At 37.0% G+C, this 12,878-nt stretch overlaps 1 protein-coding gene across 5 annotated transcripts in view; it reads right to left on the reverse strand.

Annotated features, from left to right (window-relative positions):
• Positions 1-3,708: 3,708 nt before the first annotated feature.
• The window catches only part of kat7b (K(lysine) acetyltransferase 7b), an 85,690-nt gene continuing 76,520 nt past the window's right edge, over positions 3,709-12,878 (reverse strand). For all 5 annotated transcript variants that reach the window (XM_063037586.1, XM_063037581.1, XM_063037584.1 and 2 more), the window contains 4 exons: positions 9,278-9,371; positions 8,282-8,428; positions 7,178-7,284; positions 3,709-5,311 (listed from right to left, as the gene is read on the reverse strand). In XM_063037586.1, coding sequence (XP_062893656.1) covers positions 5,210-5,311; positions 7,178-7,284; positions 8,282-8,428; positions 9,278-9,371 — 450 coding nt within the window. In that variant the 3' untranslated portion in view covers positions 3,709-5,209. The remainder of the gene's footprint in view (positions 5,312-7,177; positions 7,285-8,281; positions 8,429-9,277; positions 9,372-12,878) is intronic.

Here is a 12,878-nt window from a genome sequence, read left to right on the forward strand (position 1 = left end):
AGAGGAATTTAAAGGTGCTGACCCTCTCCACCACTAATTCACCGATGAGGAATGGCTCACAGACCTCTTGTTTCCTTCTCCTGAAGTCAATAATCAGTTGACATTGAGTAAGAGGTTGCTATTATGACACCACTCAGTCAGATTTTCAATCTCCCTTCTATATGCTGATTCATCACCATCTTTGATTCAGCCAACTACAATGGCGTCATCAGCAAACTTGAACATGGCATTGGAGCTTTGCTTAGCCACAAAGTCATAAGTGCAACGTGAATAGAGTTAAGCACACAGATAATTCTATTGTCATGTCCAATAATTTCACTGCCCTATATAATTTACCCAATTGCTAATATCTCTGAATTTAACCAATAATCTAAGGTGCCTAACTATTAAAAGTCTTGAATTTTTTTTATTTATAGAGCCATACAGTACAGAAACAGGCTCTTTGGCTCAACTGGTCCATGCCAGCTTGTAGTCTTGCCATGCCAAGCAGGGTATGGTTTACTCAAAGAAATTAAGGCTGGTGAACCAGTATCATCGTCTTCTGAACTAATGCAAATTAACACATTTAGAAACAATTTAATATAACTTAAGGGTCCCAACCTTTTTTTTAATGCCATGGACCCCTACCATTAACCAAGGGGTCCGTGAACCCCAGGTTGGGAACCCCTGATGTAACAAGTTGTATTGGTCATGTAGGGTTCATCACACTAAAATGATATCTAGCTTACCGCTGCCCCTCTGTATCCCAGCAAGCTTACAACGATTACAAACACCTCCTCATTTTACTTTTAACTATTCCTTCAAGGACACTGGGAAATCAGACATTCAAACCTTACAATTTATTACCTTTGAACCCTGTTTACGAACAAATACATTTTAGTTGCAGTATATCTATTAATTTTGCAACAAAGTGACACATCACCTAGTACTTTCCTTTCTTCTAACTCAGTGGGATTAAAACTTTCATTTTTTACATTTGTCTGTCTCCTTTTTCAATACCATTAATATACATTATAGCTCTCACTAAATTGCTGTTAAAATACTGCTAAATGACAGTAACTAAAATTGCATTATTTCAGATCTTTAATTAATTTCATTCAATTTCCTTAACATTTGCATGTTTTTATGTACCCAAATGAACTTCATTCCCATTTTTAATACAGGAATCGAAGAATATTTTTTCTACCTATTAATTTAATACATTACTCCATTTAGAGCTTTGTCAGCTCATTCCCTCACTGAGCTGGAAGAAAACTAAACCCTGCAAATAACTCACTAGATTCTACCTCAGTAGCTATTAGCATTAAGTGTTAACAAACCTGTTTGAGACTGATGAAATATCATGGCTGGACTTCAAATGTAAACACACGACTTTCACTCTACATCATACAGAAGTAACCAAATCTAAAAAAAAACACTACTTCCTGTGGAATTGCATGCAACAATTCATATTATGGATATAACTTTGCATAATTATGTATATATCAACTTACCCAAAGTATAGTTCCAATAACTGAAGGGGTTTGTTACTTTACAGTGACTTGTTCTAAGAATCTACTTTAAACAAATTCTCAATACACACAGCAACCAGTTAAGTTCACTTAAAGCCAATATCCTCATCTCTCTAGATAATCAATTAAATATATTACAAGTTATCTTGCATAATATTTTCATCCATCATCCTCTGAGATTCAACTACTGCTTGGGTGCTATTCAATCTGCTTCCAAGAAGCCCCACCAGCGCCATTTGGCCTGTCCCCTAAAACCCTCACTAATTTTTATAGATGCACCATAGAAAGCATTCTTCTAGGGTGCATCACAACCTGGTATGAAAGTTGTCCTGTCCAAGACCGGAAGAAGCTGCAGAAGATCGTGAACACGGCGTAGCACATCACACAAACCAATCTTCCGTCCTTGGACTCACTTTACACTGCACGCTGTCGGAGCAGTGCTGCCAGGATAATCAAGGACACAACCCACCCAGCCGACACACTTTTCGTCCCCCTTCCCTCCGGGAGAAGGCTTAGGAGCTTGAAGACTCGTACGGCCAGATTTGGGAACAGCTTCTTTCCAACTGTGATAAGACTGCTGATCGGATCCTGACCCGGATCTGGGTCGTACCCTCCAAATATCCGGACCTGCATCTCAGTTTTTTTGTACTGTCTTACTTTCCATTTTTCTAATTTTTCTATTTATGACCTATAATTTAAATGTTTAATATTTACTATCGATTTGTAATCCAGGGAGCGGGAAGCGCAGAATCAAATATCGCTATGAGGATTATATGTTCTAGTATCAATTGTTTGGCGACAATAAAGTATAATTTTTCCACGACTTTCTATACACTTCTTTCCAATGGCATTTTGTCTCCATAAAATAAATTATGCGACTTAATTCGTTCTCTAAACCTGGGGAGGGAGTGGGTGGAAATTGCATATTTACTGACAACTTCAGCTACTCTAAATTATGTCTGAGGCACAGGGATCTGGTAGGGAAACTGGCAACTGGCAGGGCTGGGCTTTTTCCCTCAACAGGGCCCAGGGCAGTGGCAAATACAGATGCAAACTGGTCCAGAAAGAGGTGCAAGCAGCTGTTGAGGAAGTACTCACCACCAGGATGATAGGAAGGGTGTGCTGAAGCAGAAGATCTTCTGGTCCAACATCTGGCAGGCAGAACCCCAGGCTGTGTACGGCATCTTGCCTTGCCTAGCGAACCTTTGTGCTTGGGGGCAAAAGAAAGGCACCATCATACCCTCTCTGCCTTGGCAGAGGCATCCTAGAACATATGCTCAGTAGCTATGCAAAAGCCCTAGGAGAAGGATGCCAATGATCAAGTGCTGAAGGCAGTGGTAGAAAGCATCTCCGCAGCCATTAACAGTAAACACATCTGCCAACCCAGAAAGTCCATAGCCTTTGTCAAAGCTGGAGACAAACCACAGCCTGCACCCAGATTACCAAGAGGTTTGCTTGCCATGGTGTCTGACTGGCAATTGAAGGTCAATCTTAGCAAGCAACTAAAGTTCTCTGACTTCATCACATCATCACCAAGGCCTGACGTGGTCATTCTGTCAAAACCTTGAAGCAGGCTGTCATAGCAAGACCAGGTTGAGGAGGTGTTTGAGCATAAGGAAGTCAAAGACCAGTAGCTGATGGAGCAGTCCCAGAGACAGGGTTGGGGGGCACGATGTGAGCCTATAGAGGTGGGGTGTAGAGATTTTGCTGGTTGCTTACTGTGCAGAACCTACTCTCTTGGCATTACAGAAACTGCAAAGAAGAGAGCCGTCAGGATCATCGGATCCTGCTCAGCAAACCTTCAGATGGCTATGAATTATCAACAGCTGTGACCCATGGATCAAATCCTGCTGGGACACAAGCTGGGGCCTGATCAACCCTAGCCGGGTCGTCTGGGTGAAGGTGTCCAGTTTCCTCCCACAGTCCAAAGATGTATCAGTTAGTAGGTTAGTATAAATTGTCCCATGATCAGGCTAGGATTTTTGTAAATTGGGGGATTGTTGGGCGGCACAGTTTGAAGGACCGGAAGGAAGGCCCTATTCTGCGCTGTATCCTAATTTTTAAAAAGTCATTAATGCAGCCACTAAATATTTGAATCAATCTGCTGAAAACTAGTGAACTTGGCAATCACATCTAACTTTCATTTCAATTTACAGGTTATTTCCAAACACCATAAAGTCATTAACTCCTGAAAACACACTGTACAACATGCTTTATTTATAAGCAGGTACAGAAGGCATCACATCACATTTGGTACACCAAGAAATTAAGTAATGTTCCTCAAGTCTAAGTTGGCACAGCAATGTCAGCTGACTAATTGCGTACCCTGGTTCAATTCTAAAGGGCAAAACAGGTTCCCTTCTATTCACACCAAACAAGGCTCCATTTACAAAGATGTCAAGCTTTTGTTTAGAGCTAAGTTAGCTGCCAGTGATATAACTTTTAAAGAGTGTTAAGACACCACGTGACAACTGTGCGTACTACAATACCAAATACAGCTTCACTTGAAAGTTTATATCTTTTAAGAGTAAAATGGGCCAGTTTTATCGAAATCATGAACCATTCAATACCTTCACCAGCAAAGTATTGTCTGCAACAATAATTTTCCATTATAAAGTTTCACATATATAACATGCATTCCCTCATTTGGATTAAGGTTTGTTTTTATTACTTAAAGATTTTAATATACATATTCAATTAAGGAACTGTGGGAAGGATGGAGTGCTTATTAAATCTAACCATTTGTGTTTAACAAGTAAGGAGAATGGTCTATATTGAAAAATTGCATTTTTTTGAAACAATAGCCAATCTTTCCATTTTTCATTCCTTTCCATGGATGTTAGGATGACCACTCTGGTATTGCATCAGTTTACCAAGGGCTTTGAAAGAGTCGAATTATTCGTGTGTTTGATTTTTGAACACAAAGTTATTAAATTGTGCTTTTTACTGTAATATGGTACAATGCAAATTTTGGGGGTAATTGGGAAGCACACTTCCTACCTTGAAAACAATATTTTACTTTACAATTCAAATAACTGAAAACAATTTGACATGTAGCCTCCATACAAATTTGAGTGATATTTACAGTACATCAGTTGAAGGTGAGAGCCATGTTGATGTAGCTCCTCAGGTTGATGAAAGGAGTGAACATTGTGCTCTACCTCCCCTGTTGTTTTCCAACCATTCAGAAATGTACCAAATCATGAAATCCATCATTTTTTAAACAGCAATTCGAACTTTTAAAACAGACAGCAAATTAAGAACACTTATTTAAAATGCTAGTTAAAAACTTGAAGTGACACAGACACTCTCTCAAAATCCAAAAAGGGATTGCACCACTCTTATTTATTCACCTTTGACATAAAAATCTTTTACCTTCATGATTAAAGCTGAACATTTCAGCGAAAATTTTAAAAACACCGAAGTTTAAACTGATTGTTCTGATACATTTCAGATTGTACATCTAAAAAATTCAAGCCCATTTGTCTTTCCTAACATGTGTCAAGCTGCATTGTTGGAAGTGCTACCACAAACAACAAATAGGAAAAAAAGCACAATTCTATATTTGCTGGGGTAGTACGCTTTACTATGCCCTCTGCAGAATAAGCAGAGGTAAGGCTAAAAATTTGCTATTGGAACTTCTGCTTTGCATTCACTAGCTGTTAGGTGCCTTTTGCTGAGATAGAACTAATATCCAACTAAGTTCCTTTAGGTGGTGTCCACTTCAAACAGCTGGAGTCTATGGTTTTGTTTCCATTTGTTCGCTTTGCTTCTTTGGCCAGCCATTCATCTATTAGATCCTAAAGTGAAACAAAAAAATGTGAAAGCTGAAGCAATTATCATAGACGGTCATTGTATGGCAAGCAACAAGTCAAAAAATATTATTTATTATGAAAATTAAGTATACTGCACAGTTACCTGCATCCAAAATTCAGAGTTAACAAAGTAAAAAAAAAATTGGCAGGTAGGTGTATGCAGAACAGAATTCTCGCCTAGCAAGCTTAGAGCACGCTAAGTGACTAGATATTGCTCTTCTCCAAATTGAAAATGTGCTGCCTGGGACTCAATTCAGGTCTTTTGGTGCTCCTGGGGAAGAGAGCAAGGCAAGTGATAGGCCAAGGAATTGGAGACCAGTAGGGTTATAAGACTAAGACCAGTAGTTTTTTTTTGAGGGGGGGATTCTAGGCAACAGATTAAACTCACCAACATCCATGGCATAATCATGCTATCACCATGGCATAAATATCATTGGTGTCTGTTCCCAAATATGTTAAGTTAAAGTTCATTCAAAAGCACTTCAAAATAAAACTTTTGATCAAGAGTGACTGATGTTAAGAAAGGTATCAAGTGCACAAGGATAGCTCGTGTTAAGTGCCCAGGTGCTGAGAGTGATATTAATTTCTGGGAAATGTTCGTTATTACATTTTCCAATATTTCAACATTGTAAACAATGTGCAATACAATTAAAACCACAGACATCTATGCTTCATAGTATTTCATTGGGTATTTTAAAGGTTTGCTCAAAAAAAACTAGAAGAAATTCATTTTTCAGTATTACACAAAGAAAAATTAATATTATGCAGAATAAATCTGAAACCTATCATTTTGGCATCACTCTAGAAATTCAACAGCATTAGTGCAGAAAATCATATAATACATCATTCAGCCGACAAGGCTCTCTGTTAAGCACTGTAGCTAAACTCGGGTCACTTTGGTTGAGGAACCACAATTGTTGGGGATTCCTGATTTAGATTTTAATTATATAATACTAGATTGGAACTGTTGTAAAGCAATTCGTCCCCACACCATCACCCACTCCCATTTATTACACAGAACACTGCTGTCCCTGATGTCACCCCAAACCTAAAAAGACCAAGGCTTGAACCCATTCCCTTCCCCAGTTGTACCAGGCATATTATACCTCAGGCATCTTTCCCAAACCTCAGACATTGCTCACACTTGGAATAGTGGGCACGCGGCAAAAACTAATGAGCATGCCACGACAAGGCCAAATATTTCACCTGCTTGAAGATAGTTTTTTTTGTCTAAGTTTGTTTTGGGCTGGATTCTGAATCAGAATACTGAGTTCAACACCATTCTATTACCTGGTCACCCAAGTCCGTGCAGTACCATTCCTGAATTATCCTCTTTCAAACAAAACTTCAAATCATGGACCCCATTTAACAAATTAAGCAAATCTTAAACAAAAACACAATATTTGAGAAAACTGTAGGGCCATTCTTACCTCCTGGCCAACAAATATAATTAAACATATAAGTTTTAACAGAAAACCTTTATCTCACTGTTCTTTGCAAGAAATAGACTGCTATATTCGCTTACAATGAACAGTGTTTACTTTGGGGCATCTGCAAAAGGCACAAAATAAATGCAAATTCAATCTTTCTTGATAAGCATTTTAACATTAAATATTAATATAAAGTACTTCATTTGCTATCAGAGCTTACTCTAAGGAGAAGCAGAGAAGAGGTAGAAGAAGTTACCAAATCAAAAATTTGTTAATATCTGTCATTTATGTTCAATAAAAATTTAGTCTGCTGTTTATCAAAATATCAGTGATAAAAATGCCATATTTCAGCATTGCAAATGATAAGAAAAAACTAAGAGGGAATTCTAAGAACGTATTCTATTAACAGAACTTTAATTACCTGCCGTTTTAAAACCAAATGTTTTCCTTTCCAGTACTTCAGCATCTGTAATGCCTGAAGGGTGCTGACAATGTCCACAGGATTGACGGCTGTTTCTTGACTTATTTCTGGAAGAATATTGTTTAGTAATTTGAGTAAACTATTGCATTATGAAAGTGGTACTTTTACAATGTATGAACCTTTGACATCTTGTTGTATAGATTGTGTGCAAGTTCAATGTAACCTGCAGAAAGAAAATGCTACTCTTAATAGCATCTGCCAGCAGTTACACCTTCCAGATGTGTCTCTGTGCTCTGCAATGAAAGTAGATTTGCCAAGGTAAATTTCAATACTGAAATTGCCAAGGTAAATTAACTTGCATTGGATATGTATCTTAAATGCATGATCATTTACATTAGCAAATTTCTGTTCAGTTTTTTGAGAATGCAGTACTTCAGGGTATATTACACGAAGCTCTATTCACTGAGACAAAAGCAAAATATTACAGATGTTGAAATCTGAAACAAAACAGAAAATGCTAGAAATATTCACCTCATACATCAATGGAGAGAGAAAAAGAGTAAACATTTGAGGTTCTGCAGTGTTTTCTATCTTCAAAGATGCTGCCTGCCTTGCTTTGTGTTAAGTATTTTCTGTTTTATTTCTCTTCACTGAAAACTGTTTCACTAATCTGCAATGAAATGTCTACCTTTATCAAATACATTTTCTAAAAAAACCTTATTCATATTTTAAGATTTAGACAAACAAAATTTCTGAAGAACATAGGCAATTCAAGACATCCAAAAAAAAAGTGGACAAAGGCAATAAAATTGCAAATATACTGCCTGTTCATAAGTTTCTAAGTTTCCTTTATTGATAAAGTGCCAGTCAGTGAATCATATTTGATATCAATGTAAATCAGTTAGCTAATTTCAAGTAAGGAGCTACAATTATCTGCAGTGTTGCTGGCCTAAGTATGGATCCAGATGGGGGCAGTTATGTCACAAGGCACCAAGAAAATTATTTTGTTGTCCTCAACAGAAAAAAAAAGAAACAAGACCTAAAACAGCAAAACACAATATCCTTTTTAAAAACTGCACAATTAAGTCCACGGATAATATTCACCTTTGATAGAAATTTCTTTGCCCTGGAAGTTATGCAAATAACGTAGTAACACTTCCTTCCAATAGCTGCGGTAGCTGATGAGTCCCAGGTCCGACAGCGGGCGCTCAGGGGAACCAACCTTTTCTTCTACCTTAGACAACAAATAGCCTTTTTCAAGAAAGATAAATATAACTGAATTAAAAGGATGAACTCATTTTGTAAAACTTGTAGTACTTTTCAAATTCACGTGCATTGTACCACAAGTAATTCATCCCCACCTCATATTTAAAGAATCAATGTTCTTTAAATGACAATGACTGGCATTAAAAAGTCGTGCATCCTTAAAAGCAAGTTTATTTTTGTTATGTATGGGCATAAAACATATGGAACTTTTGACAATCTAAGGAATTAAAGTGTCAGCCTCCACCACATTATGAAACATGAAAATCTGACTTCATTTCTGATTTCACTGAAAAAAAAAATCAACCTTGAAATAAAAAAAGAGAATGGTTCAGATCTTCATCCAGGAAAATCAAAGGTAAATCTCCAATCTCGCAATAGTTGGAAAAGGGAATTCAGGATCAAAATACCTGGCTCATATACTGCAACCAATCTATAATAACTTGCACAACATATTCTAAAGTCACAACAAAAAAAAGCATTTCCCCACCTTAAGAGTCAACATTTGTTCGACATAATGGTTGAGTCAACCAATACAGCACGAAATACATCAAATCACTGAACTTCTGAAGAATTTACAGTAAGCACTTAATTCAATACTACTGGCAGTTATTGACATATTGGTACAAAGGAAAATAGTAGAAATGAACTGAGCCTGCAACTAAACAATTTATTCCCTACTCCAGAGGTGAGTGTGCTCATTGCAGTCACAAAGCTAGATAAAATATAAATTTATATTATGCTTTTGCATCAAACCAGGCATCTATAATTGGAGTATGAATCAGAACATTTAAGTAATAGTCCAAATAGTTACTGTTATTATATTTCAATACATACTGAAGTCAATAAGCATTTTTCCAAATCCTTGTCTCATATACTGTGGCATTGTCAAAATGCATGACACATTATAGTTGAGGAACGAGTTCTTCTCCTGAAATGAAAATCAAACACACCAGATACTGGTTACTTGTATATTTTCATAGCAGTATTCTTCCAACTTCAATCTGTTAATGAGAACATGTGTGAAAACAACCAATTTAATGATTCAACACTACAGCAAAATTGTTTCCTTTTATCAATAGCTCATTCAAATACACGGCATTGATGAATCTTTGACAGGATACTAAAACCGACTAAAGCTCTTGCCTTTTTTTTGAAAGTGTATTTCACACGAGGTAAAAAAAACTATCTCTACCAAGTTTCTGGTTATTGAATTCACCACAGGAATAACTGAAGTCCCAGATGCCTGTAGTGTTGCAGATCAAGACTTCCTTGAAAAACACTAGCATGAATTGAAGAAATAACCGCAGCTTTCTGGTAAAATAGCATGGTTGGAAGGCAGCCCTAAAACATGGTAAGCTTTATGAAATGAAAATCCTGAAACAAAAGCAGAAATTGGAGATATCAGGAGGTCAGGCAGAATTGCTTGCCAGAGTAAGAGTTTCAAGTCAATAACCCTTAATGTGATTAAACCTTGACAGGGTAGATGCAGGATTCATTTCTCCTGGCTGGGACCTCAATAACGATAGTTATTTTCTTAAAAATGGCATCAGCCATTCTGTACAAACATGAAAAGAAATGTCTTCACTCAGTGTGGTGAACCTTTGGAATTCACTAACCAATATAGCAATGGAGGCTCAGTTGCTTACTATATTCAAGACAGTTTGGTATTGAGATACTGGGAGAATCTATGGATATAGGATCAACACAGTAAAGTAATGCTGAGGCAAAAGAGCAGCCACGATGGTATAAAATGAAAGAACAGCACAAGGGGTTGAATGGCCTATTCCTGGTACTATTTGCTATGTCTTTACTGCATCAATTATCCTAAGAAGGCAAATCCAAATCCCACTGAAGATACTAAATAAGTACTTTTTCATGTAAATAGTGCCATTAATAATGACAAGGCTACTGGATTGTAAATAATAATTTCTCCCTTATCCAGTTAGCCAATATATGACTACAGCTCCATAACATAGATGACTTTTAGCTGCCTCTTAAATCATGTCCAGCAAGACACTCAGTTACACAAAAAGAAAGAAAACTGCAGTGATTCAAGGCAGTCCAGCATATTTACAAAAGCACAGCAAGAGTTAGGCAATAATTCCATTCTTCCCATTTTTGAGAAAGAATTTTTAAAGTTGTCAGATCTCCAACACTCATTCATTCAGGTGCCTTGCCATTCGGCGTGGGCAATCATGTCTCTCCATCCATCACAGTCCCTGACCCTCCGAATTGTAGTTGTTGCCTCCCCTGTTTCTAGCCATGATGTTATTCCATCTATCATTCTCATTCTCTGTCTGTCTCTGCTTCTTTTTCCTTCCAGCTTTCCAGTTGTAACTAAATGTTCTAATGTCTCTCTTCGCATGATGTGTCCAAAGAATTTTGATTGCCGTTTTCTGATTTTTTTAAGTAATGTATGTTTTGTTTTCGTTCTCTGTAGAACTTCGTTGGTTATTCTATACTTATATGATGCATAGCATTCTTCTGAGGAACCACATCCCTGCTGCATTGACTCTTTTTTCCATTACATTGATTCTTCAACAGTCCAGATGTATTCAAAGTAATGCAATAAACTTATGAAGGATACTCAAACAAAAATACATTTGTTACAATGACAGAACTAAGATAATTGATGGATGAACTATGATAAGCAGGACTTCCTGCTCTTTATTCCTTTCTTCAGATATTTCAAAGCTGAAATAAACCACTATTTTTGCTGTTAGTGATGACAGAGTAGAAATAATGCACTGGATTCTTTTAGAATGCAAAGTCTATATTCGCTTTAGGCATTCATGCTATTATTTCCCAAATGGCTTGAATAAAATGTGCAGAATTCATTCATGTGAAATGTTTACTCCATTTGTACAAGGTCTCCTGGGTTAGATGTGCTCTGTATGAATTCCCTGATTATGAATCTGAGATACTGTGAATCCATTGACAACAAAAAAAAACATCTCTGAATGAGCTTGGATAAATTTATTCAACATAAATTAAATTCTCTTAAAGACCCTTGAGCTCAACTGCCCTGAGGGGGTTTGACAGTTGCTTCAATTGCTTATGAATTCTATGCTAATATTACAAACACTAAAAACTATTTGAATATATCAAAATGATGATTTAGATGTTCCCTTGGTAAAGAAACCTATTATGCTTGGATATCTTATCTTTCAAATTGCAGATTTTTATTAAAAGCTGGGTAAGATGCAGTAAAAAAACAAAATGAGTTATGAGGCAGTATAATTTCCTCACACAAATCACCACACAGTACATTTTTTAGATAATTATATAATCTAGGTACCAGATGCTTTAATATTGATATAATATTAATCTACCTAGTGTGTTCTTCAGCCCAAGATCCATCAATATTCATATATAACCATAAACACTGCATCAATAACCAAACTTAAGTGAAAGGCTGGCATTAAAATAATGTACAGAAACAACACATCTTACAAACATTTCCTGGAAGGAAGCATTACATGGCTGGCTGATTAGATTTTTTCCATCTTTTAAATATTTAGTTGCTTAAATTACTGAGAATGAGCTCACAGCAGGGAAAGTGGGTTCAGAAGCAACATTAGGGCCAATAGTCTCAGTGACAGAATTAAAAGATGGGAAAGAATCAGAAATGCATTATGAGTCAGAAAGAGAAATAAATGGAGCAGGTGAATGAGATTGTGATTTTAAAAGGATAAAAAGAAATTATGCACACTAAAAAAGAGAAATTTTGAAAATCTCCAAGACTAAACATGAAACATACTGGAATGAAAAAGAACAAGTTTCAATTGTTCCCCTGTGCAAGAAAGATCAAGTGGCATTGCTGATATACTGTAGAAGTCTTAATTTACATAAGTAGCATTACAACTTATTACAGAAATAAATCTAAGATAGTGAGCAGTAAAGATGTCAGGAAAGACAGACAGGTGATGGGGCAAATTTGTAGCCATTGGGATGAGTTGCAGTGCAATAAAGTTGTAGTGAAATCAAAGCGAAAAGTACCAAATACTGGTATTAAGGTGTTATACTTTAATGCACGCAGCATAAGGAATAAGGTGGATGATCTTGCTGTACAGCTACAGATTGGCAGGTATGATATTGTGGCCATCACCGAGACGTGGCTAAAGGATGCATGTCTCTGGGAGCTGAACGTCCAAGGATACACGGTGTATCGGAAGGATAGGAAGGTAGGCAGAGGGGGAGGCGTGGCTTTACTGGTAAGAAATGATATTAAATCATTAGAAAGAGGTGATATAGGATCAGAAGGTGCAGAATCTTTATGGGTTGAGCTAAGAAATCGCAGGGGTAAAAGGACCCTGATGGCAGTTATTTATAGGCCTCCAAACAGCTGCAGGGATGTGGACTACAAATTACAACTGGAAATAGAAAAGGCTTGTCAGAAGGGCAGTGTTATGATAATTGTGCGGGATTTTAACAT

The sequence above is a fragment of the Mobula hypostoma genome, chromosome X1, assembly GCF_963921235.1.
Source record: "Mobula hypostoma chromosome X1, sMobHyp1.1, whole genome shotgun sequence".
Classification (NCBI taxonomy): Eukaryota; Metazoa; Chordata; class Chondrichthyes; order Myliobatiformes; family Myliobatidae; genus Mobula; species Mobula hypostoma.